Source organism: Halichoerus grypus, chromosome 2 (assembly GCF_964656455.1).
Source record: "Halichoerus grypus chromosome 2, mHalGry1.hap1.1, whole genome shotgun sequence".
Classification (NCBI taxonomy): domain Eukaryota; kingdom Metazoa; phylum Chordata; class Mammalia; order Carnivora; family Phocidae; genus Halichoerus; species Halichoerus grypus.
The window spans coordinates 64,977,277-65,005,106 of record NC_135713.1 but is presented as its reverse complement, the minus strand read 5'-3'; the positions used below and the strand labels follow the sequence as shown (position 1 = coordinate 65,005,106).

General features: G+C 46.4%; 1 protein-coding gene across 5 annotated transcripts in view; it reads right to left on the bottom strand.

Moving 5' to 3' along the window:
• The window catches only part of MCC (MCC regulator of Wnt signaling pathway), a 389,997-nt gene that overhangs the window by 65,343 nt on the left and 296,824 nt on the right, over window positions 1-27,830 (bottom strand). For all 5 annotated transcript variants that reach the window (XM_078066935.1, XM_078066936.1, XM_078066937.1 and 2 more), the window contains 3 exons: window positions 27,108-27,250; window positions 17,853-17,995; window positions 1,852-2,015 (listed from right to left, as the gene is read on the bottom strand). In XM_078066935.1, the coding sequence (XP_077923061.1) occupies window positions 1,852-2,015; window positions 17,853-17,995; window positions 27,108-27,250 (450 nt within the window). The remainder of the gene's footprint in view (window positions 1-1,851; window positions 2,016-17,852; window positions 17,996-27,107; window positions 27,251-27,830) is intronic.

Below are 27,830 nucleotides of genomic sequence, written 5' to 3'. Positions count from 1 at the left end.
GGGAGGAGGACCATGTAGGGCAGAAGGCAGATGTGAGGAGATGTGAGGAGAAACAGGTGGTCTCAAAAATGCAAAAATGTGAGGGGACTACACCCTTGGATGCCCACATTGGTTCCGTGATGAAGAAGTTACACAAATCTTGCCGTCACTTTCCACACGTGGGGCTTCATCCTTCCCCTCAAATCTGAAGCTCTTCTCCTCAGCCCTGCTCCAGGCCCACTCCGTCCGTCCCTTGCTGGTTGGCAGAAACCCTCGACCCCCTCCTGCCCTCGCAATGCTGAGGCCAGGACTAACATCCAAATTGACATTACAGTCAAATACAGGGCCTCAGAGACTCCAACAAAAGAAACGACAGTGGTTGCCTCCCCAAACCACATCAACTATATATTTATAATTGCGATGAATAAGATGGAAAACCAGCTGTGTTATAAATATGAATCATGGTTTACCTTGAGATGATACCACAGCGCTTTTGTGAAAGCCAGGATTCCTGTGGATAGAACCTTGGGCCTAGTGTTGAAGGGATTTTTCAATTAATGTGTCACATTTTCCCTTTACGTGGGCTCCTCCCAGACTTTTCAGTTTGAACTGCTATGCCTAGGTTACTAAGCTGTGGTGAAGTCACATACGGATACCAGAGGCCCAGTAGCAATAGGCCTTGGCGTTCCCATTGCTCTCATGAGGAGTCTGTGCAGATGCAGCACATTCCTCATTCGAGCTCCCAAGGCACCAAGTTGGAAGGCTGGGGAAGGTGTGGCTGAGGCCTCGTCCAGTGTGCTCAGGGCAGATGACTCACTCAGGCCCTGAGCTTCCCTCTTGTTAGCACCATGAATTGCTAACTTCTGAATTAATATACGAGAGGCCTTAAAGTTTAAATGAAACTTCCAAGTTAATCCTACAACTTGTGAGTGCTACATGATGGGCCACACTAAAATGATACGGTTCAATACTAGGAGTCTGAGTTTTCAAGGAAACCGTCACTTTTCCTGAAAAGCCAGTGATCTTGACTGCTGACATAGACTTTTTTTTTTTTTTCCAGACTCTTCAATGAAAATGTATTTCACGTTAAACACAACATACACATCATGCAAATGAGGCATCACCATGGTCACAATGGTGCTGTGAGGTACAACAGATCACAACAAAACAGACATTTAGCAAAATAAAGCTGTAAGAAAGATGGTGAGGCATTTTTTGAAAGTCAGACCATGCTATCATTTTCTGTGTGCTTGTCATAAAAGGGATTTTCCCCTGATATGCATCAAGATCAATGGCACTGCATTACTGGAGGCATGTATTTTATTTAATATATACACATACACAAACATACACAGTTTCCATAACTAATAAAGTCTTAAACTGTAGCTGGTTTTAAAAGCACATGAACAAGATTACTATTGAGACATCTTTTTATCTCCTGGTTGCAAACCTCAGTCAAAATTATGGATCTTTCCAAACGCTTTATCGTACAAGTCAAAAAAAAGTTTCAAAGAAGGTCATTTTAATTTGAAAGTCACATTTCACCACAAGAAATAAAATTAAGAAAACACATTATTATACGTGTCTTGAAAATGTGCATGAAACACGTGGAGTATACATTCTAGTGTCATTTGTCCCCCGCTCAGATGTTTTTATGTTGAAGCATAATGACTTTTTTTTTAAACAAGATTCAGCCCAACAAAAATTTACAGGGCTCCTAGGACCTCTCCCTGGCGGTCCGAAGTATAGTACGGTTTTCTTAGAAACACTCATTCCTAACAGGTATTTGAGAAAACCACACTTCAGAAGAAAGAGATTTGACCATTTCCCTCACATGCCCTCAAAGAGCCAGCCAGAATGGGGAGCGTATACCTTGATGGCCAAGTCACAGTGCTCACTGGCCGTGGTGAGCTGCTCGATGTGCCTGTCCACCTCGGCCACGGAGAGGCTACAGCTGCTCTTCTTCCTGCAGCAGACGACATTCTCCAGCCCCGTCAGCACCCTCTGCAGCTCTGAGTTCAGGTCACTGCAATTATCTGTGAGTGAAGGTGGACACGATGAGTTAAGCAGGCAGATGGGCAACGGATGCTCTCCATTTCACTCACCATGAGGAACCCAGTCGGGTAAAATGGAATGGCAATGGAGCCTGATATTCTAGACTTTAATGCTATGCGGCCTCATGTCATAGGCTGCTGGTACGTACCGCCTCTGAGGCTTAGAGCAAAGGTAAAGCCTTTATTAAGGAGTTTCAGACCACGGTCATTTTCTAGACAGCCATACCACACTAAATGCTCTAGTCTTTCACTGGAAGGGAGCTATGTCTCAAGTTCCTTGGTAAGAACAAAGAAGGGTCCCAGAAGAGGCTGTTGGGACTTCAGAAGCCTTCTGGTCAACCTTCCTCCTTAGCTATTCAGACAAGTACGACTCCAGAAAGAGTTTCAGCAAAGATCTCAGAGCTTTACTCAACAAAACAAAAAGACCCAGAGTGAGCAGAGACACTAGGCATTAAAAAAATAATAATAAACTGTAAGAGATAGTCCTTGCCTTCAGTGAGCTTATAATCAGGACTTTTTTCTGATGTGACCAATCAATGTGCTCTACCATTGCAATTTAACCCACTTTTCCATCAGGGGAAAAGTAAACTCTTCTAATGAAGTTCATATTGTTCTCCATGTAAAGGTCTTGTAAGTCATTCTAATAATTTGATCCTGACTTAAAAAATCTGGGTTACATTTTTTCCTTTTTTTAAAGAGAGAGAGAGAGAATGGCGGGGGGGGGGGGGGCGGGGAACAGAGGAAGAGAGAGAATCCTAAGCAGGCTCCATGACTTGGGGCTTGATCTCACATCCCTGAGATCATGACCTGAGCCAAAATCAAGAGTTGGATGCTTAACTAACTGAGCCACCCAGGTGAAAACTCTGGGTTACTTTTAATTGCTGGACATCTAGGGCTTGGTCTGGGAAGAAAAATTAATTATAATCTTAGTATGAGCTACAAATATTTTAGAAGATAATTCTGCTGGGGGAAAAAAAAATCCCCTTAAAGTCAAACACAAATAACCTGCTATTTTGGATTACAGCAAGACAGGTGTTAAGCGGCCTCTCAAAGGGCATTCCTCCCCTACATCCAGTCTGATTCCTACATGAAAGAAGCTCAACGTCTTCAATTTCTCTTCTTTGTTCCTCCTCCCTTCTCATCACAGCTTCCATGCACTAAAACAGTCCATTGCTTTTGGGGCTTATCTTTAGAAGACATCAAGAAACTCAGTACTATAGTAACAGAATATATCAGAATCTTTTGGTCAACCTTATTTGACTGCCTGGATCTCCAAGTTACCTGAATCTAGAGAGAAGACAGCCTGAGGCTTGCACACCAACCAATGGACCCAATTATTCCCCTTCCTCTCACACCTATTCCTTCCCAGCTCTGTGAATGGCACCACCATCAGCTCAGTTATTCAGGTTACCTGTCAGGCAAGCTTCATTTCCTTTTGCCCCATATCCTAAACCCAATCCACCTTGTGAGTGCAACCTCCAAAACTTATCCCCAAAGGGACCTCTTCTTACCATCTCCACCGATACCACCACAGTTCAGGCTACCATCATTTCTTCAGTGAACCCACCTGAACAACCTCCAACCTCCACTCCCCACACTGCAGCCAAAGTGAGCTTCTCAAGGACGTACGTCAGATGTTACTCCCCTAGCCCAAACCACCTAATGGCTTCCCACTGTCATTCAGCTCAAGTGCAAACTCCTCACCACAGTCTGTGAGACTCTGCATGATCAAGACTGATGATGTTCTCAACGCAGGTTGCACTGTGGAATTTTCTGGGGAGTTTTTATAAATTATCCCTGTGCAGGCCCCACCGCAGACCAATTAAATCACAGTCTCTGGGGGGTAGGGCTTGGGCACTGAGAAAATTTTTAAAGGTCTTCAGATCACTCTCACATGCAGCCAGGGTGAGAACCACGGACCCTGTCCTTGCCTCATCTGCCTACCTCCCCCTCACTCGCTCTGCTCTATTCACACTCCTGACCTTCTCTCCATCCCTGGAGCATGCCTCCTTTTCCTTTGCTGTTTCCTCTGCCAAGACTGATTTCCACCCAAGTCTCCACTTACTCAGGTCTCAGCTCAGATGCCACCTCTTCACCAAGCTCTTCCCTATCTAAAAAGCATGGGGTTCTGGCTCTTCTCCCTGCTCAGTCCCTACCCCATTATCCTATCTTCTTCGTGGCAATTACCACTATCTGATCCGACTTATGTGTTTATTACCTCTTCTCTACTGAAATGTGAGCTCCATGAAGAAGAAACTTTGATGTTCCTCATCATTGTATCTCCAACACAGAAGAGTGTAGGCGATCAAGAATTATTTTTAAGTGGGCAAATATGAACCTCACATCATGTATTTAAGAGACAGACTGGAAACACAGACTGCCAGTAGCAGCCTGTTTTACATCAACCTTATGCTTTTTGTCCTCATCATAGACCATGCCCTGAGCTGCTAACAACTGGGGGACAGTCCTCACTGCAGAAGGTCCTCTGGAGAAGATCCTCTGGAGAAGATCCTCTGGAGAAGGGCACCACAGGTGCCCACCACCAACTCAAGCTAAGGAGGTCCAGAGCATGCCGCTGGAACTCTCTCTGAAGCACACTTAATTGTAAGTAATAATCAGAGAAATTTCTCCAAATGATCATTTACCTCGAGCTGCAGGGTTCTTGGTACACAGGGCTGGAGTTCATATAACTCCTGAATTATCTGCATTATTAAGTGCTTATGAGTGGGATGAGGAAGAAAGATGGTTCTATTCACCCATTCCATCTGGATTTCCCCAGCACAGCTCCACCTGATACAGTGATCACACTGGACATGTCTGCTCTGGGATCTTCTGGCAGGACCTAGAGGTGGAACCAGGCTGCATGCCGATGATGTTGGGCTTTGGGGAACAGGGGGAGGGTGTATAAATCTGGCCGATACTTCTTTCTCATTGCTTAACCAAACAGTTGCTGAGCCCTGGCCTTAGGCTAGCAGCAGGGTACAAAAATAAAGAGACTCTCCTCAACCCTGAGAGGCTCACAGGTATACGAGGAAATGCCACAGTCCCTTCTCTCAGCTGTCCACTACCACCCTGGGGAAAGTGACCACAGAGAACATGGTGCTGGTACAGGATGGAGAATCAGGAGATGAGGAGGGTATGTAAATAAACATCCAGATTGAAAATAGCTGAGCTTCTTCCCTTTGAACCAAAGAGGGCCATTAATGCTTTCTGTGGTCTTAGGAAGCCAAATGTCTAAGGCACAGGTTGGATGATGAACCCCACACACTCTCGCCTGTTACCCACCGAGTTCTGCACAGTGGTTTGATCCAAGTCCCACTAGTGATCCGGTGACACGTGGCTGTCTTTTTGTCATTCTTCAGTTTAGGAGGACAAGGTGGCTAGGCTGGCCGGAGCAGCTATCCTGGGTCCCCTGAGTGCTGCCCCCCAGCACCAATCACTCACCACCATCCTCCCCGAGCATCAGTGCTGCTCCATACAGGGTGGAATTAGCTTTCAGAGTCTGTGCCATATTCCTCTAGACATTGAGTTGGAATAAATTCTCAGTCCCTTCTCCCAACCTACAATGTTCAGGATCATCTGCCCCTGCCACAGACGAGAGCATCAACACCACAGGTTGAGGCACTGGGAGTCTCTACAAAATGCAAGAGAGATTAAGGGACCTCTTGTTAAGGGACCAGAGGAGCAGGATAAACTGAGACAGGGACCAAGTATTCCAGACTGTGCAAAAGGTGCCTCATTCACAAATCAAAGCCACAATGAGATATCACTTCACACCCATTAGGATGGCTACTGTTTACAACAACAACAACATAAAATAATGTGTTGGTAAGGATATGGAGAGAAAATTAGCATCCTTGTGCCCTACTGGTGGGAATGCAAAATGGTGCAATCTCCGTGAAAAACACTATAGCAGTTCCTCAAAAATTAAAAATAGAACTACCCTATCCTCCAGCAATCCCGTTTCTCAATCCAATTTCAAAAGAGTCGTAAGTAGGGCTCAAATAGATACTTGTACACCCATGTTCCTAGCAACCTCATACACAATAGTCAAAGGTGGAAGCAACCCAAGTGTCCATTGACCAATGAATGGAAAAACAAAATGTGGCTTATATACACAATGGAATGTTATTCAGCCTTCAAGAGGAAGGAAATTTGGATGCATGCTACAACATGGATGAACCTTGAGAAGATTACACCAGAAATAAGCCAGTTCCGAAAGGACAAATGTTACATGATTCCCCTGAGATGAGGGACGTAGAGTAGAGCTTACCAGGGGTGGGGCAATGCTGCTTACAGACACACGGTTTCTGTTTGGGAGGATGAGAAAGTCCTGGAAACGAATGGTGGTGAGGGTGGCACAACTCTGAATGTACATCCTGCCACTGAGCTCCACACTTGTCATGAGGGTGACACGGAGGCTGACTCGCTACAGCACCTCAGGCTGTGCTGTGCTTTATTTAAGAAAGGTGATGGCTTGGCCCCGCGTGCCGAGGACAAAGAGGAGGCCCTTCGTATAGGATACACATTCTTTTAACAGAGGTTATTTTTCTTTCCAAAGAAGAATTTGAAGTGGCCTGTAGCAAACACCCACACGTAAGGGGGAAACAGAGTGACCGGACCCAGGGAAAGGGCAAGGACGCTGACGGAGGCTCACACGGCTGCTGGGGCAGACTCTTCCACTTAGCCCTGAGCTTCCTGGCAGCCAGAGCGAAAACGAAACCTCTCCTTTCAGAAAGAAGGAAGCATTCCAGCTTCCCAAGAGAGACACTGTGTTTTCAGCCACAGATGCTAAAAGAACTGAGGTATATGGGACTTCATGTGTGGTGTAAAGCAATGGGATTGCCAGGCTCCTCAGACCCAGTTTCAAAGAGAGGCAGATTTCATATGGTTTCTTCTTATGCTAACCTTCAATTAAAATTAAGCCGTGGGCCATTCAAGTACAACGTGAAGGGACTTCTGGGGAGGAGTAAGTTCGTACAATCTTGGCACTGTGCCTTCCAGTTGTCTAATTTGCTGTAAAGACGAGACAGAGGACACAGATGATTAAGTGGAACGAGCATCTCCCTTTGACCAGAGGATGCAGCCCAGCCACCTGCGGCCCAGGATGCGTGTTGTTTGGACGGCAGGAGTAGGTATCTGGCATGGCCTTTTTGGTTTTTGTTTTTTTAGAACAGTTTTGAATTAATTGTCAGCATTTGAAAGTCATTAGAATTTATGGCTCTTCTTGTCGAGTCAGGCCTGGCAATACGGGGCCCGGCTCCTCACATGACTGCCATGTGTGCAGCAGCCGGCAGCCGGCCCCTTCGGACTCGGCATGGCCACGGCACCCCCCTGCTTCCCTCACCGCCGCTCGCTGCCCCCCCTGGGCCCCGTCCGTCTGCAGCCCCACCTTGGCTGTCGGTTCTGAATAGGACTTTTCCCAGTCACATTTCTGAGAGGAGCTGGAGACACGACAGCTCAGGTTAACTTTTCTAACGAGACCCCAGAGGCTTAGGTTTTTACGTTGCTGTTTGAGGGAAGACCCGAGTACTAGGAGAGTCCGGAAAGAGGGTCAGAGGGCATTCACGGCTACGAAAATTAAGCCTAGCCAGCATTCTGGCTTGGTTAAACACATACACTGGTTTTCTTCTCTCTCCCTCAGGATCAGCTCAGCCTACCCGCTGAGTTCCATACAAGAAACTATGCCAGAGTTGGCTCATTTTGAACCAGGTGTCAGAGGCTGCCTGTTCTTTGTTTTTTTTGAACCCCCTGTAAAAGCCCTAACCCCAATAAAACATGAGACATTAGAAACACTCCCCTGGTCTCCCGGATTCTGAGCTGTGCACCCGTACCAGAATGGATCTGCTCCAAAACACAGTCCCAGCCTCCAGAGGACACACTCCCGGGGCTTCCCGTCCAGAGTAAATGGCCATGTGCCTGCCTCGTCTGGAAGCCTCTCCTTCTCCTCTTCCTAAGGGCTCCTTTTCCAAGCTTTGCCTCGAAATACCCTTTTCTGGAAGCCTTCCCTGATTACCTACGGTCTTTAAAAAAGATTTTTTTTCCTTAAAAATTTTTAAATTGTACTATCGTTGACATACAATGTCATATTAGTTTCAGGTTTACAACACAGTGATTGGACAAGTCTATACACTACACTATTCTCACAGCTGTAGCTGCTGTCGCCACACAGCGCTATTTTGATATCACTGACTATATTCCCTCTGCTGTGCCTTTCATCCCTGTGACTCCCTCATCCGGTAACCGGAAGCCTGTATCTCCCACTCCCCTTCACACATTTCACCCATCCCCCACCCGCCCATAGTCTTGTATTTACTTCTTTCTTTGAGGCATCGCATTCCCTGTAATTATTTATTAACTGACATATCGACCCTACTAAGCCCAGCCCTGGGGACCAATGACTGTTTATTAGTCCTTGTGTTCCCAGATGCTCACAACAGCGGATCGTGCTCAGTAAAGACTACCTGAGTTGAACGTGTAAAAGAAAGACTTTCTGTAAATCAACTTTTTATAAGTATCCGGTTTTTGTTCATCTGCTCACTGCTAAAGAATCATCAAATCTAAGACCTATCTTGGGGCAGAGCACACCCTGCTAAAAAGGCAGGAAGCTTTCCGTTGGGTGGATCCCCAAGGTGGATGTGTCCACTCCAGCTAGAGCCGTTAGGCACAGTGAATCTGAGCCGGTCTGAGGAACAGAAGCAGCTGTAGGCTTGCTGCGCACAGTCCAAAGGCCTTCCCTGTGCGGTGCAGCAGCTCAGGGCATAACCGTAACCCCCACCAGCACACGTCCCCCCACCTCTGTTCCGACGGCCACACATCGTGCACCTTATAAGGCAAGTCAAGGAGGGGAAAGAGCTACAGATTCTTTCAGCAGCAACTCAGATGTTCTGCTGAGAGGCCAGAGGTGATGTCCTTAGGGACCTAACAGTCCAGCCCCTGCTGTGGCTCCAAGGCTGAGACGAGGAGGGCCGTGGCTTTCCTGTATAAGCACTTCCCTCCTTGCACGCAGGGAGAAAGAAGCAAGACGAGAACAAAGCAACACAGCAAATGGAGAAATAGAAGGTGGAGATGGAAGGGTCTGTGAGAAAGAAGGACAGTATCCAGGCAGTTGCACCCTGTGTAATATGCACAGGGCCTGCATCTCCCGAAGGCAAGAGAATGAGGAGGAACGGTGTTGTTATAGCTCCAAAACACCTCAACATCACCATTAACAGCACCACAGACAAACTGCTATCATGAACTTCCTGTGGCGACAGTCGTGAGGGCCCATCATTGCCCCTGTATATTCTTGCGAAAAATGCTAACCTCAAATCTAATACCAAGAAAACAATCAGACCATCCAGACTGAGGACCTTCTATGGCACTACAAACCCGGCCTCTCCAGAAATGTCAATGTCATGAAGGACAGGAAAGGTGGGGGAACCTGTTCTAGATGAAAGGAACATAAAGAGACGTGGTAACTAAATATAATGTGTGAGCCTTGACTGGATCCTGGATTAAACAAAAGCAACAAAAGACATGAATGGTACATTTGGAGGAAATTGGAATATGGACTATATATAACGTTCCATCTGGGTTAAAATTCTCGGGTATGATAAAAGTGCTGTGGTTAAAAAAGAGACGTTCCCCGTTCTTAAGAGGTCTGTGCTGATATATTTAGGGTGAAGCATCATGAGGTCTGCAACTTACTTTCAAATAGCTCCGGAAAAATATTTCCGCGTGTGTGCAAAATCAAATGTGGCATAACGTTAATGACTAGTCAGTCTAGGCAAAGGGTTTACTGGGGTTCATTCTACCATTTATGTAAGTTTGAAGTTTTTCAAATAAAAAGTGGAGGGGAAAGAAATACCTTACCATTCAAGGCCAGGAGGCCTGACAGAGCGTGGGTACACTGAGGCAAGATGTGACGTGGGGATCCCTATGATGATCCATTTCTCAGTGCAGCCACAGGAACCAAAATGCTCTCCTGAAAAAGTGTCATTGCCACACCCAAGTCCCCCCCAAGGCCACAGGCACGGATGAGGGGGGTAGCCACCAGCCACTACCCTGGCCGGGTCCTAACTTCGCCAGGAGCGATGGGTTTCTTTTCCCTGAAGAAAACAAAGCTGTATTTTCAGGACTTCCATTTCAGCCAAATCTTAGCAGCCTGAATTTGTTTTCGCTTTTGCTATTGTCAGTTTGCAGTTTTCGCGCAGTCTGTGTCTCTACAACATCACCTCTGACAGCTCTCCCCCAAGTGCACTAACCTCTGGTCCAAAGGGCCCTTCCTCCGTGCCTGGTCTCCCATCTCAGCTCAAGGGCCCTTTTCAGACCAGCCCTTGTCTTAAGCCCTCGAGAACAAACAGTGACAAATGCAGAGTAGGCTGTAGGTACCCGTCCCAGACCCCGGGGCTCTCGCTGTGGCAGGGATGGGAGAACTTCCCGAAGAAGGGGGCAGATGTGCCCCTAACAGCCAAATGTGGTCGACACAATCCTGTCCCCCAGAACAATGGTTGGGGTGGTAGTAGCATTAGGGAGGTCCCATACTTCACTCCCATTACAGATGAAACAGGCTTTCACGGGCTGGTTTGGAAGCAACACTTCTTTATAATGTGGCTTTATGTCATGAGTTTCAAATCACCAAAAACCCCAATCTAACCTGAAGGGACATAGTCTGTTTAGAAAATCTAGACTACTTACATTATAAAAGGAGTTCCTGAATCCCCACATTGATGGGAACTCATTTTGAACAAATGTGGTGGGTCAAAGCCTTCCTATTTGCATCTTACACCCCAAGTGTCTTTGAGGGGCTGAAAAAAAATTATTGAGTACAATTTGAGGGAAATATTCCAAAGTAACACAAACTGAAGTGGGGCAGTGAGCTTTCCTGCCTTTAAGCTTGATTACTCTAAGGAAAGTTCCAGAATGATTTTAGATGGACTCCTCAGTCACTCTGCCTTGCTGACGTTCACAGACAGGTCTTGTTTGAGCAGGCTCAGATCCCAAGGAGAAAGCACACAGCCATCCCAAAGAGTCCTCCGGTGAGTCCATGTTCAAAACTTCAAAGTTCTCCTCTGGGCTTGGTTCTCAGGGATGCCCAACACTGTGAACCTCTTGGGAGAAATTAAGCTGCCCAATTAAAGTAAGGTGACGGGAAAAAGGGCAACAAAGGGCTCAGCCTATTCCATCAACTACTCAAGGTGCTGTTTTCAGCCCCATCTAACCTTTCCAACCTATGGACTGGTTCCTCAAAGTTCCAGAATCAGGTTACACATAACCTGATTGTCTTTTAAAAATTCTTTGCTGGAGAATAACTGGCTATCTAGTCCCCTCACTCCTAACAAAATGCACATTTTCTCCAGACAGGCTCCTTCGCCTTTGTAACCACTTCTCTCCCAACCCTGCAGAAATCGTTTTTTGGAGGAGGCAGGGCTGCCTCTCCCTGCCCGACCCCCCTTCTCCTCACTGGGAGTGGCTGCCTGACACTTTGGAACATTTTTCCTGAAGCCATTAAGCCTCAGTGGCCATGGAGCCAGGAAAATCTGGCTTTAACGTTAAACATATTTCATAATCACAGCCGTGCCAAAGAGCCAGGTTTCATGTGTAAATTCCTCCTTGGTTGTCCTCCAAAAACTACTCATAAGGAGGAAATCTCTATCGAAATGATCCCACCAGCAAACAAGGTATCATATGCTTCCTTTCATCCCTAAGGGGATAATAGCTGAGCATTGCTAGATTCCAGAAAAATAAGAATTTCTCACCTAAAACCAGAAGAGAGCTCAGAGTAAGGAGTCGAACCCAACACAGGCTGTGCAAAGGTCCATCGGACCAAGGATTTTGCTCCAGGTGAGCTCTGCCATCCCACGAACAGAGCTGGGAAGCAGCCCGCCAGGGAGCACACCGCACACGCACTAACATGTGTGCTGCAATGAGCCCATGCACACACATCTGTGTTTTGCTCTACGGCAACACCCAGAATCATTTGGCCTCAAAGTGTTGTTTTCTAAGATGGAGGTCTGCAAAATCTCGATTAACAACGAACACTCTGCTATTAAGCCAGGTGCCGTGATGCCACAGCTGCTCCCTCAAGCCCCACCCGCACTAGAGACCTCAGAAGACTGCGGGCAGTGGGGCACGCTCACCGTGGGCACGTCGGAGTAAGGGTGAAGCCATCCACAGATACACGGGCGCCAAGAGCAGCAACAACCCATTAGCTGTGTGGCCTTGCACAAGTGACCCACCCCCTCTGAACTCTGTTAGCCCAACTTTACAGATGAGTTTTACAGGGCCTCCTCTCAAGGCTGAGGATTACACATGAGGATGCATGTAAATGCTCGACACAAAGTATGTGAGCGAAACAGGTTATCTATTATAGCTAGCCTCTCTCAACTAGAGCTCTTTGCCAAACGGAGGGAATAGAAGTCCCAAGCTACGATTCCTGCCTTGTCTTTGTCTATTTAATTACCTTTATCTTCCAAACTGTGTCACCAGGTTTGAACAGAGCCAGAACAATTTCAGATGCAATGTGACACTGCCGGGACCTTCCTCCTTCCAGGGACTGGTCAGGTAAGTCAAAGCACTTTCTAAATTGTTGGTCTCCTCCTCCAGGGCCTGAGGACAGTGCTCAGGAGCCAGCTTACTGAAGGGGCAGGCTGGCTCTGATGGGTGGGGCTTGAAAACAAAAGCAGAGTGCTTTCTGAGGAAGGGAATAGATGGGACTAACTCCTGCTATCTAAAATGAAGATCAGCAAATATACCGCAGCAAACTCTGCATATAAAATCCAGCTCAAGAAAACCTTTGGGTTGCTAATGCAGGCTTGCAAATATAGCAACCATAATGAAATGGCTGCTTTTTAATGATTTCCTATAATGGTGTTTATATATGGAAGCTTTTTTCCCTATTGAAGCAGTTTAATTGGAAAATGGCAAAGGAGTAAGGAGAGGCAGACGTCCAGTCCCAGTGACCACACCCGGGGACTGTGCTCTGCCGCAGCCATCATGCGCCCCTCCTCCTCCTCGCTGTCCCCGCGCCTGCCATCCCCGGAGAGCCAGCAGCTGCCGGCCTCCCGTGCTCTCCTTCTGCCCCTGCTCTTCACCTGCCTCACTCCCATCTGTTCCTCGGCTTTCTGCTAGATGCGACCTCAGGGAGGTCTTGGCCGAGGCTCCTGCCCCCGGGTGTGGCTAGGAGCCACTGTCCACCTCCTGTCGTGGGCCTCACCTCACTGTGGGTCATTCCCTGTTGGCTTGTCTGCATCCTCTGGAGAAGTGTGCGCTCCAAGATGGCATTCGCTGCTACTCGGTATCTGGGTGCCTCCTCTGTGTGGGCACTATGACAAATGGCAGGCAAGAGGGCTGACACCCCTGTCCTCGTGGGGCCTGCATTCTAGATTCTCGCGTGAGAGACTAGTACAACTAGTAATACACGATAAGAGAAAGGCACATACAGTGAACCACCAGGAAGAGCTAAGTGCTGTGAGGAGAAATGAAGCCAGAAAGGGAGGAGAGTGCCTGGCCTCCCTGCTAGGAGCTCTGCTGGGTCTCCTCCCTGGCTGGTGGCCCCCAAGGCTTAGGCCCTGGTTCTCTGCACTCCTCGCTCTACCACGGCCTCCCACTGCTTTGGTAACTGCACATAACCCAGTGTCCCCTAACTGCTTTTCTCCAGCCTAGACCTCTCCTCTTGGCTTCTCATCTCAGGTTGAGGGTGACGGAAGGCCAGAGTGCTCCACCCGGGCCCTGACAGGTGGAGGAAGCCGAGGGTCGGCTCAGGGAAGGAGCACTCCAGGAAGAGGGAACAGTGAGGCCAGACAAGCTGGTCAGGTATGAGGGGCAGCATGGAGGCCAGCGTGGCCCAAGGTGGGGGACGCCCAGTTCTGTGGGGGTGATGGTCCGTGGTCAGGAGACGGGACGTCACTCTTGGTGTGAGAGATGAGAGCACGCGAGGACAGCGATCTGAGGGCAGATCCTGTGTCTCACACCCCCAGTCCCTCGCCCAGCACCCAGTGAGTTGCTGAATAAATGAATCGAGGCCACCTCTGTGGGCAGAGAACACACACAGACATTGGGCAGATGGGGTCCCCTCCCTCCAGGAGCCTAGTCTTGTTGGCAGAGATACTATCACTGGCTATAACGAACATATACTTATAATGGGAAAGAGGATGGAAAGAAAGGATTTGAGATTCGTCATTTGGGAAAAGGAAGCCAGCTCACAGCACGGACAGGCAGACAGCCTGAGCTACTGAGCACTCTGTTAGGAGCTCTGAGAAGTCCCACAGCAAAGATGCCCAGCCCACTGAAGTAGGTTTATCCCTCTACTTCCCAACCTTACTTGACTAAGAAACTTTATTGGAGCATGGGGCACTTATTTCATAAAATACACATTCAGAGACATGAATGGAGGGATCAGCATAGGCGTATCTCTTTGCTTGAATGGGAACTTCTGGGCTGTCTGCACCTGTCCCACTCGCGAAGCTGGAGGGCAGAGTCCAGAAGCCTCGGGCCACTAGGGTTAGAGACTGCGGTGCTGCTATAGCAGCACATGGGACTTGGACCCACAGCTGGGACGGTCCCCAGAGGTTGCGTGTGTTTTAACTCAAGGCCCGGGGTAGGGGTCCAGGTGAATTTCAGAGAGGCAGTTTCAGCCTGGAGCCAAGAGCCTGAGGATCTAGGAGGTGCCTCTGCTCCTCACTCCATTTCTGTTGGGATCACATTGGTATCAGTACACAGCTCTCCATGACTTTGCTAGCCTCAGCACCCATCCGTCCGACTGACCTCTTCCTTTTTAGAGCTTTCTCTGTCCTCACTGACTTCCCAGACATGGCTCTCCTCCTTTCCTCCTACAGCTTTGGCCGGCCGACTGCTTGATGGACTCGCTGACTGCTTCACATGTTCATCCCAGCAAACATCTCTGAACACACACTATGTGCCAGGCCCAGCGGGAGGCTCTGGAGATCTGCTAGTAGATAAACATGCTTCTGCCCAGTGGCGTTTGGTGGGATGGTCAGTCAAGCAAAGAGCTAGAAATACATCATTTAAAATTTCAATTCAATAGAAGGAGACAAATGGGGCAGTGCCAGAGTCAACACAGGACGCTGCAGGCTAGTGCCCATGAGATGCTTTCAAAGGAGGTGCATTTAAACCGAGACTAAAATGAGGAGGGACACATCCTTGCCAGGAGCTCCGCCGGGTCTCCTCCCTGGCTGGTGGCCCCCAAGGCTTAGGCTCTGGTTCTCTGCACTCCTCGCTCTACCACGGCCTCCCACTGCTTTGGTAACTGCACATAACTCAGTGTCTCCTAACTGCTTTTCTTCAGCCTAGACCTCTCCTCTTGGCTTCTCATCAATACCTGCTGCCTTCGGAAGCATCTCCACCCAGACACCTCAAGACACCTCAAACTTACGCCCAAACAAAACACAGGCGCTCCACCCTGCACTCCCACTTCCTTCAAGTAAAACAAAACAAAACAAAACTCGACGCAAAACCACCTGGTCCTTTTTCCTGTGCTCCCATGTTGGGACTCGGCAGTGCTGTCCACCCATCGTGCGATCCAGACACTTAGAGAACATCTCCGCATACATACTTCCTTTTCCCCTCCATTTCTAATCCTTCAGCATATCTTGCCAACTTTAAATCTTTCTAGATCTTAACTACCACCACCCTCATCCTAGCAATAATCATACCCACTGAGACTTTAGCAATGCTTTCCTAGCTGGCCTCCCCCATTCATTCTTTTTTTTTTTTTTAAAGATTTTATTTATTTATTTGACAGAGAGAGACACAGTGAGAGCAGGAACACAAGCAGGGGGAGTGGGAGAAGGAGAAGCAGGCTTCCCGCGGAGTAGGGAGCCTGATGCGGTGCTCGATCCCAGGACCCTGGGATCATGACCTGAGCGGAAGGCAGATGCTTAACACCTGAGCCACCCAGGCGCCCCTCCCCCATTCATTCTTGATCCACTGATTCTCTTTACTACAGAATGATTGATTCAAAATGCAAACCTGATCATTGCATCCCCTTCCCCCACTACTCAAATCTTTCAGTGGTTTCTTGTGCATCTTTGATTAATGGTCAAACTCTCTAATACGGTCTACAAGATCCTGCATGCTATGGCTCCGGCCTACCTCTCCAGCCTCCATCTCACATCTCTGGGCCCTCCATGATCTCTTTTCATTTCCTTGAATGCATCCACTCCCCCACCCTCCCCTGAATGCATCTCCTCCTTTAACTGGTTAATTCCTACTTACTCTCCAGCTCTCGGCTCAAATGTCACTTCCTAGAAGAAGCTCTTCTAGAATCTTAAACTGAATCAAATTCCATGCACTCTCTCTCTCTCAAATAAATAAAAATCTTAAAAAAAAAAAAAAAAAGAGAAAGGAGGGGCGCCTGGGTGGCTCAGTCGTTAAGCGTCTGCCTTCGGCTCAGGTCATGATCCCAGAGTCCTGGGATCGAGCCCCGCGTCGGGCTCCCTGCTCAGCAGGAAGCCTGCTTCTCCTTCTCCCACTCCCCCTGCTTGTGTTCCCTCTCTCCCTGTGTCTCTCTCTGTCAAAGAAATAATAAAATCTTTAAAAAATTCCTTTGATAAACTCTCATGGTACTATGTTCCTTAATGTTACAGCATTTTCATAATTAATATAAATGTGTACTATATTCAAGACTCACCCCCCAATAAAATTTTAGGTTCTAAGAAAGTTACACTATGTTTACGCCTCCTTCTCGTAGTCCTTCTTCTATCTTCCCTACATGTGAACATTTCCTAAGATACGGTGCTCCTCCCTCTTCTGACTCCACACCCTTTTGACCACAGAGATCTCCTTACCTCATAACTTCAAAGCCTTTATCCTCAACCCTAATCTCTCCAAAGATCCAGTTAAGCATCTCCAAGTAGACCAGTGGTTTTGCAACATTTTGTGGGTTGACTGCAACCCGCAGCAGAAACATTTCATTTGGCAACTTATCACACACACGCATACTCAACAAATAAGTTTCATGAAGTCATACTGTCATTTTATTTTTTTCCTATTTGATTTCACTTAAAAAATATTTTTCGGGGTGTCTGGGTGGCTCAGTTGTTAAGCGTCTGCCTTCGGCTCGGGTCGTGATCCCGGGGTCCTGGGATCGAGCCCTACATCGGGCTCCCTGCTCCGCGGGAGGCCTGCTTCTCCCTCTCCCACTCCCTCTGCTTGTGTTCCCTCTCTCTCTTTGTGTCTCTCTCTGTCAAATAAATAAATAAAATCTTTAAAAAAAAAAAAAAAGATTTTTCATTTAATCTCAAGACCCACTAACAGGTCATGACCTGCAGTTTAAAATACACCAAACCAAGTATTCCCAGATGGACATTTCTCTACAACCTCAAACATAATATATTTATTTCCCAACTCATTTCTCAACCAAACATCCTTACTAAGAACTATGATCATTCTCTTAGTCACTCAGGATCAACAGGTTAGAGTCATTTTGGATTTCTTCTTACCCAACAGTTACTGAAACCTATTGGTTCTTCCACCGCAATGGGTCGCCACCCATTCCATCCTTCCCATTCCTGCCATCATAGCTCAGCTTTTACTGTAACTTGGAATACTACAATAGCCTTTTCAGCTGGTTCCCTATCTCCAGAATTTTCAAATAGAGGTGATCTATGTTCGAATCACAAACATCAGGGCAGAAAGCTCATTCACCTCTTTAGTTCCAACAGAGTAGCATGTAAGGGACTCAAATGGATGTGCTTTCATCTACTCACCAAACTCCTTGACTAATTAAATTTTAATTCAGGCTGCCTCATATTTCTAAAATTCCCATTACAATCCAGAAACCAAACTCTGGCTTCGTGAAATGGCAGGCAGACTCACCCATGTCAGCAGTGACCATGGTGGACTGGTTTTCAGGGATGGAGACAGAGGTCTGGTCTTGGTCCATGCTTCGAGAGTCTTCGTTGACCTCATGCTGACTCTGGCTGAGTTCTGATCGCAGTTCTGAGTACTCATCTTCCTCCCTGAAAAAAAAAGAAGAGTCAGCTACCACTGACAGAGATAGAAGACAAATTCCTAGAGAATATGACTTCTAAGGACAAGAAAGACATTCAGAAAGAAAACAGACAGATCTACTCCCCCTGCCCACCCTCCTCAGCCATATGGACTAGGACTCTTTTCAGGCCAAATGAACAGTCAGTCACCTCTACGGTTCCTGTGTGAAACTGAAAGGGTCCTGGGTCCACATACATATCCATATACTGAACGAGATCCATGTAACAGCCTACTAGAAACTTTTTTGCTTTTAAGATTTAGATTTCTTCACCTCCTCAGATTCTGATGTGAAAAAGAACCCAAGACCGGAGAGCTGGTCTGAGTACTGAAGCTACAGCGAGCAAAATAAGCAGGAGTCTGGTGCACAGGAATGTCACATCCCATCACCTGGAGGGTCCCACTGGCGGGCTTTCTCCTTGGAAGAGGATATAAGGAAGTTTTGGGGCTGGAGCTACCAGAAAACCAGCACCTTACCTGTGCACATCCACCTGGATGCTTTGAGAGATGTATCTGGTAAATACCACACTTACTTTCCCTATGGAGTTAGGGGATAGGAAAAGAGGATGGGGAGAGGAGAAAAATGGACACAGTGGGTGAGTGCATGTCACTCAGTGGTCTGTTCCCATCAGTCAGCACCTGCAACAGGAAGTCAACACTTAAATGCTGCCATGTTGCATCTGCACACACACACACCACCCCTTCTCAGCCCTACACAATCCCTCAACCTTTGGTCCCTGAACTAGCTATGGTCAAGTGAAGGAAGCTTACAATTGTATTATGTCTTTCAAAGGACATGCATACCTCTTCCTCACACCACCGCCATCACTACACACACTGGACACAGACATGGAGAGGGCAAAATCAACCCACTGTGAAGCATTTATTTTGCAAGTGAGCCAGAAGAGAAAATTGTCAGGGATTTAATTGAGGCTGCAAAGCCCACGAAAGTCTGTGTGGAAAGCCAGGAAGAGAAGTCCTCTTGGTTTGGCATTCACTTGAAGTTGTGGACACCAGTGGGGCAAAGAGTCTACAGCCTTGGGTTTGGGGTAGACCAAGATGGTAATGGGTGACCACTGAAACTTGGGGAAGAGGCAACTGCCATTTTAAGCTGGGGAGACACATCTATAAATTAGAGAATGTGAAGAACTCTCCAGAGTTCCTAGTTCTCTCAAGAAATCAACATCCTCCCAGGGAAGGAATTCAGCTGAGCCCCTGCTTTATAAGGTGTTTTTAATAAAAGCCGTCCAGAAATCTGGGGAGACTTTTAACAGATATTAAGCCCCCAGACATGCAAATTATGAATTAGAATGGGAGTGGTGAAGGCAAAAAATATAGGTTAATGTTCTATGAATAAGTTAATTATTAGACACCTGCAAAGCTAACAATAATTAGGTTTAGGAATGAAAACAATTAAAAAGTACCTTAAGAGTAGCCTTTTTGGTCTAGAGGGTAATTGTGCCCTGATACATCAGCTCTCCTTTCAATCAGCACTTAAAAATCTGATTTTAGTTAACGGGAGGTTTTGTGTATGATGAATAAATTACCTTTGTTGCATGGCCAATGTAATCAGCTTCAGCTTGGCTGAGACTGTTCTACAGCCAAGAAAGCCAGATAAATGCTGCTGTATCTCTGGTATAAATGGCATTTGCAGAATCGTTAATAGCCATCTTAAACCCTCCTGGCTTGGCAGGTTCCAAAACACATAGGGCCTGTCAAATCTCATGCTTTGTAAGGAGTTACTTCTAGGGATTATTAGGATGAACTTTATATAGCAGTGAATAGGGAAGGGCTAGAAAAAGGAGCCTGTCGATTGCAGGGGCCACTCCTCACTGAGGTCAGAGCACAGTCTGAAGGACAATCACGCTACACTAGAAGTGTCATCTTAGGCAAAAGACTTTCAGGGTCATGAAATGCAAACTAAGGATCCGTGGTCAATGTATTCGAGCACCAAAATAAGAACAGGAAAGCAAAGACCAGCTGGATGCTGTCTTCCAGGAGTCAAATGTGTTCACAACTAATTCTAACCCAAGAAGCACACTGTGTGCGGACACAGGAGGAGCATCTGGGGCTGCAGCTGAGTAGTAGCCAGGGAAGACTTTCGCGATGGAGCAGCGCTCCAGAGAAGTGCCAGGCAAGTAGATTTTAGGTAGGTCACGAGGGTGGAAGGGCACAAGCAAAGGCTCAGAGGTGCCTCCGAATGTGAATGAGACGAGAATGGAGAGGAATAAGTGGTTGGTATTGCTGAAACCACATGGGGTGCCCGATGGAAACCATGAGGCTGGAGGGGCACTCGGGCCATTTTGATCAGAAGGAGAACTTACTGTATTGAAGGAGGCAAAGTTAGACAGGAGAAACAAAAATAAGATGATGAAGTCTAGGAATTCAGGGGAAGAAGTAAGTGTTGCCGAGCTCTCATATGGAAAGAGAGAAAAGAAGCAGGGGGGAAGTGCCTAAGGTCTGTGTTCTTGACCCCAAAGGGAAGCACTGAGCTGAGCACACACAATTCCTGGTTAAGATTCCTCCTTATGGTAATTATAGTGAGTATTATAGTACAAACAACTCGTGCAAACCAAGTCAATAATAGTGAGAGGCAGAAAGCAACCTTGCAACATCAGGCAGGGTTCTGTACCACAAAGGAAGAGGTAGAAAAAATGGTTAAACTGAACCCAAATATTAAAGTATGTACAACCCTTTTGTTTCACCCACTGACTTCGGTCAAAAAATTCACAGAGTTGCATATCCTTATCATCTCCTGAACAGCAATACTGGCATCATTCCTAAAAAGAGGCTGGAAGCTGGGACAGAGAAAGAACAAAAGCCAATTCTCATAGGGCCTTTTGTAAGCAGACGGTCAATCTGTGATTGCAGTGTATGTAGAACATGGGTGCTCGGGGTTCTCTCTCTACTGTGTTATGCGGGAGCACTAGTTCATCCAGAGCAATGGAACAAGAAGTCAAAAAGCCTTTACAAGTCCCAGCAGTTTTACAAAAGCAAGAACATGAGGTGTGCCTTCAAGGCTGCTCCGTGCAGTAGGAGCCCCTGGCTGGTGAAGATGTCTAGCTACCACCACAGCATCAGCATCTCAAGTGACTTTATTGCTTGCTTCTTTCTGTTGTGTATACAGTAACTCTTGGCAAATGAAACTTATTCCTTTGGGGGAAAAAGGATCTCCCCAAATAACACCAGCTGCTAATGCTGGAGATGAGAAAGAAGAAAACATGAAAATTTCCAAGAAGTGATCATTTTAAGCCAAAAAAAAAAAAAAAAAACCCACAACAAAACAAACCCCAGAAGCTTAATCGACTGATAAATGTTGGTAATTATACACTATTGCGGTGGTTTCATAATTATGGAATTACAAAGTGCTCAGGTGTTTCTCTTTGGAAGATAAAGAATCATCTCACAGGATTCTAAATGTACCTTATTTCATTCACCTAGAAGCATTTGTGAAGTGCTTCCAAGTTGCTCTTAGAGTGGCAATGATTAGTGCTTGCTACGAGCTTAAACGACAAAAGAAAAATGCTCCCAAGGACGCGGCATTAGGTTGTACCCACAACCTACGTAACTAGCGGTGGCTGACCAGCAGAGATCTTAGGGTTCGTCAAAGCCGGGATCAATACCTTTTATTTACAAGTAAGACGACTGAAGCTTCAAGAGGCTAGTGATTTACCCAAGATTCTACAACTAGTGAGCAGTGCAGCCTCTTTCCTAAATTTAGGACCAATGAAACAGCAGTCAAATATGGTGATCTAAGGAGAAGATTTGGTTGTTGTTGCTGACGATGATTTTTAAAGATTCCTTTTCATTACTGACTAGGGGTGAAATGATCTTATCTGAAAAGGGAAGAGTCAATGAAAGGCTAATTCTTTTCCCACTTTCCAGACCTGAAGCTGAAGTACTATGGAATCAGTAATATTTGATACAAATATTACTTCTTTAGCAATCCCCATGCCTATTCTATTTTGGTGTGCACATTCATGCCTTGTCACTGGATTGATGGGTGAACAAGATCCAGATGGATGTCTACCTGCCTTGGCACCTGTCAGTCAACTATGTCCAGCTAACCCAGCCTACCTGACCCTGGTGGGAGTTTTGTTGACCTACGTTCTTCCTGACAAGCAAAGGCAGACTTGCCCTGAAATGCCATCATTCTTTTAAAGAACAAAGACTTTTTAGATACAATGAGGAAATGTATTCCTTTCAATTCTCTTAGAGGCTCTAAAGCAGGAAATCAGTGGTAAGTCCTGATTCTTTCTGTAATTCCTCCTCTTTTTTTTCCATCTAGCACAAAGGAAGACAGACTCATCCATGAATCTTTTGGTGAATAACTGGGCAAATGAAAAGGTCAGGCTCATGGTGCAGGTATGAGATTTTAGAGACTGGATTACGTTAGAGTAGACGGGACTTTGCATATTATCTTTGTTGCCAATGAGCATTTCAGCAGAAGGGTGAACTGCCAGTGCAGAGGGAGGTAACTCAGAGGGGAGGGGTCAGGGCTGCAGGGTTGTAGCCCTTCGAGGTGAAAGGGGAGGGGAGAGCCTAGGGTAAGAGCCAAGGCTGAAGGTGAATCTCAGGGACAGAAGATATAGGGTCCTAGAAGTTCAAGAAAAACACACCAAGAAGGAAGATTTGGAAGCAAATCCTGCAGAAAAGGACCAGACACAAGAAAAGGTCCCTGGATTTTTCAGTTAAGAAGTCATTAGTAATTTTTAAAAAAGTCTCTTCACTCAGGCTGCTGCTGTAACAAGACGCTGTAGACGAGCTAGCTTAAGCAACAGGATTTTATTTTCTCTTAGTTCTAGGCTTTGGTTTGAAGTCCAAAATCAAGGTGGCCGCATAGTCAGTTTCTGGTAAGGGCTTTCTTCCTGGCTTACAGACGGCTGCCCTGTCACCGGGTCCTCACACAGCAGGGGGAGTGCACCCCATGAGCAAGCCCTCTGGTGTCTCTTCTTCTAAGGGCGCTCACTACACCTACCATGCAGTCCCCATCCTCAGACCTCAATGAAACAGAAGTAGCTCCCAAAGGCCCCAACTCCAAAATGCCATCATATTCAGGGGTAGGGCTTCCACATATGAATTTTGATTTTGGGATACATAATTCAGTCCTTAGCAAAAGGAGCTTCGGGAAACTGTTGCGCTCAGAAGCCAGACAGCAATGGGCTAACAAACAGGAAATGAGGCAGAAAACATGACTACTCACGAGAGCTGGCAGTGAAAGGATGATGTTATGAGAGTAGGTTTGGGGCAAAGAAAATAATCTCCTCGGGGGCACCTGGGGGGGCTCAGTCAGTTAAGCATATACCTTCAGCTCAGGTCATGATCCCAGGGTCCTGGGATCGAGTCCTGCCTCAAGCTCCCTGCTCAAGGGGAAGCCTGTTTCTCCCTCTGCCTCTACCCTCCCCCGCCCCCGACTTGTGCATGCTCTCTCTCTCTCAAATAAATAAATAAAATCTTTAAAAAAAAAAAAAAAAAAAAGAATCTCTTTGGGAAACAAAAGAGCTCATGTTTAATTTGCTTCGAAATCCACCCCCCCATTTCAAGTGAGCTACTGATGTATTTTTCCACTTTCCCCATCCCATTATATAATCTCCCCAAGTCAGATAAGCATTAAAAGAAGCCACTCATAATATACAGTTAAGTGGAAAAGCATATATTACAAAAACATTGTTTGCTATATGATCCAACTTATTTAAAATATTCATGAGTAAAATTTTTTAGAAGGCCATATATACAAAATGTTCAGTGTTTATTCCTAGGAGATGGGATTTAGGATGCATTAGGCAGGGTTCAGTTAGGAACATAAACTACACTGGATGTTTCAAGTAGAAGAGATTTAATTTAGGCAGTTCCATGCTTGCATAACTGTTGGAAGGACCAGAGAAGTGTGGGCGGAGGCCACCAGGAGCTGTCAGATTTGCCATTGCAGGCATGGACCCCTCAAAGGTCAGCAAACTGCTGCTGCCTTCACACCTGCCCACAGCTCCTGGCTCTGAGGTGCAGGACCTCGTGCCCATGAAAGCCTCTGTCAGCTGCTTCTATCATGGCCTGAGGAACAATGGCTCCCACCTCCCTTCTGCTTTCCAAACCCATTTGAAGGCACCTCACTGGCAGAACCAAAACTGTCTCCAGAACCCAGCTATTAAGGCAATCTGGGAAGCAGTCCCAAGGGTCCAGCCTCTGATTCTGGGGAGAGTAGAGAGAAGGGGTGGGAATGGTACCAGGTGCTAGATAACATGTCATAGGCCACCCTCTCTGGCTACTCGACAACCACACACAGCCTCTCACACACCCTGAAATTTCCAAATTACAATAGCAGTGACACCAAGCTTCTGTAACCATCCCTCATTCAAATGTGAATGATTCACCTTCTCACCAAAGTGGGAGACCCTAAGTCCCATCAGTTATTGTATCCATTGTCAGGTAACCACTTCTCTTCTAGGTCAGTGGCAAATCCTCCTAGATATCATCTAACCTAATCATTAGATAAGTTTCACCAATACCAGCTCACCTTGTATAATAGGAGAAATTAAGAAGATAAAAAAGAAATTGTATACACAAATAAGCACGGAAATATGCACAGTCTATCCGTCCTTTCTGCAACTGGCCATAAGGCTAAGGTTGATGTTTCTAATCTTCTTCTTCCACTAGGAAATCCCTATTTTCTTTGTGTTTGGCCAGCACCTTGGTTGGTTAGAGCTCTTCACCGAGTGAAATAATTAGCAATCTTTATTCCTGAGGGACTTGGTCCTAAGTGTGTGTAGCTGGCACCCCCTACTTGGGATCAGATCGCTACAGAGTCTCCAAGCAAAGTAAGACCAGCTTTATCAGTCAGGGAGGGGGAGTGCTTCTACAGGACGGGAGTTTACGGGGGTTTGTAGGCTCTAGGTATTCTGATTCGTGGAAACCTACCCAAAGGTCTCGATTCAAATTCTCACCATTTCTTCTTTTCCTATCAATGTTTCATTTTTACCTAAGAGATCTGATATGGCTGTGAATTCAACTTACATTGGAATTCAGCCATCTGCAGTGTCTGATTCTTGGCTGTGTCAGCCCTGTGGCTACGTGATGGGAGAGTGTCTTCTAGGGTGGCCACAGAAGGTCCCCGTTCTGACTGTGACTTGAGATGAAAGTTTACAACTATGAGATTATTTTTGTTTTTACTTAAGCAATTTAGTATTGCTTACATATGGATATATCATAGCTTACATAAACTATTTCCTTACCATTATTTTTCAGCACTTCCAATAAATTCCTAACTCAGGCCCAAACTAAAATGACAAGAAAATCTATAAGTACCAGCATTGTACCTGACTGGTGTGACAATCCATTCTCTACACCCTGGATCTGCGAGGGCAGTTGGAGTTCCTCCAAGGTGTCTGGCTCCCACCGCACTCAGTCTAGCAAGCATCTCAGGACCTGAGGGCAAACCCATTTCCTGGAGTGCTGGGGGCAGGAGACATGCCTTAGCCGAGGAGGTCAGGGGACCAGAAGAGCCTTGTCTTCCTGGCCCACATGTCTCATGGCCTGCAGGGAGTCCCCTTAAGGAGGGGCCAGCTCATTTACATAATGAAAACTGGCAGAATTTAATCTGACATCTGCACAGATGCCATCTCCCTTTAAATAAAAGGCACCAATAAATGTTTATGGTCAAGAAGCTCACTGTATTTTAACACGAAGCAGTTTGGCCGTTACATTCAATTTAAACACCCTGCAACTGAGTTTTCCAGGTGATGTGTGATGCCTTTTTTCCACAACTCACTGAGCCCATTTGCCTCACCTTCTCAAGTGTTTAAAAGTGCAACATGTTTTAATGGAAATTACAAATTTGCCAATGCACTCTGTCAGCCTCCTTTAAATCTGCTATAATCATTTCTTTGGTCTGAAAATTCTTCTCTGCTCATGCGTTTCTAACCTACAATCACTCTCAAGACCGGGATACAATTTCAAGGCCTTGAGGTTCTAAATTGGAATATGGAATTTACTGTGTGGCTCCAGTTTAGTGCAAAGTTTCCATGATTTTGCCCAGAAAACCAGAGGCCCATCAGTTCCCTCATCAAATAACCCTGTCATTACTCTCTCAGACTTGGAACAAAATGTCCCCGAAGTTTCTTCTAACCTGGAACTTCTAGAGGGAGAGTTTAAAGTAGTTGCCTCTACAACTGCCCTGATTGCGGCTTGGACAAACATTCAGTGAACAAAGCCCTCTTTCTCCATAAAGGTAGGTGACAACCATTTGCTTTCCTCAGGGCGGTTCCCCAAGGACAGGCAGGAAGATAAAAGTTATCCTTGGCTAAGTCACTCAAAGAGAACCCCTCCTCTGAACAGCAAGGCAGATACGCCAATTAAGGGCTGCGTGCAGGAGCCTTAGGGGTTAACTGATTGATGAGGAAGGCAGGACCCCCAAGAGTCACTTTCATGGAAAGAATATTAAGTAAAAGCAGAGAGACTGCGGGTTCTAACTCCACCTCTATCCTCTGCTAACTAGAACTTCAAAGTAATCCCCTAATATTTTTAAGGCCCAGCCTTTTTGCCAGTAAAATGATGTATCCAATCTTGTTCCCTACCCTAGGAGTTTGTAAGAGGCCACATCAATGTTGGTAAATCAACTTCAGGTGAGCTCAAGACGCTAGATTATCTAGAAGCAGATGCACTGCTTAGTCCTAAGCCACATTCATAGATCTCTCAAAATTCCCAAGGGAGACACACAGTTTGCACATCGAGAGCAGACCTGGGGTATTCGAGAGGTGGTAGGGATCCTGGGAGGGAGATGGAGGGGCGCCCTTCAGAACTCGCTAATCAATCATTTCACCCATTTCTGATTCGACGCTCTTATCAGTAAACTGAGGATTACAACTCCCACCCTGGCTACTTTCCAGGGGAGCCCTCGAGACGATCAAGATGAGAACAGAATAGTGGAGGGGAAAGGGCATGGTTAACAAGGTAAAGAGAAAGTAGTTATCAACTGTAAAAGTCTTAGCTGCAAATAAAACATCATTATTATTCATCGGGACGACTTCAACTCCAAGAGCCAGGTTAGAACCCAGAGGGGCAGAGAGAAAGCCGCGGCTGGGAGCTCACTACCTGATGGTGGTGCCTTGCAAACGGTCTATCTTCTTATTGAGCTCAGCAATGATGCTGTGGAGTTCCGTGATGCGCTCCTCGTACCGAAGCGTCGTCCGCTCCTGGACATCCTCATGTTCTCTCATGAGGTGGGACTGCTCACACTGGGATCAAGAGAACAAGACAGAAGTGCCAGTGAGTAGATGCACCTATCAGTGAGTGATGCTCAATTTTATGGTCTCAAACCACCACAACCTCAATGTTGAGCATGCTCCCAATAAACACAGGCCCGCACATTGGCAGGGAATCCCAGAAGCCACAACAGCAGCTGAATTTTATAATGCACCCACCCCCCCGCCCCCGCCCCCGTGGACAAAGTCTTTGCCTTTGTAGCATTCATTCTGTCTTTGAGGAAAGTCCCTCTGCCATTGCTCACAATCTTTGTGGCATTATCCAAGTCTCTTGCTTTTCCCTCGCCAAGAAGTAGGCAAGTGCCGGAGCTGGATCCATCAGATACCTTCTTTTGGGAATGTGACTCTTGAGTGAATGGACTTAAGATTGCATGGAGTTCACTCACTTGACTGAGGGGCCTGAAAAGATTGTCCCTTAGCTCCCGACACCTATATCCCAGAGCTTCCCTCCCATGTTCCCTTATGGCTGTTCAGTTTTCCTTGTACCAATTCATTCCTTTTTTGTTTTTTTAATTTTTTTTAATGAAAATTAATTTCTTTAGTTTTAATTCAT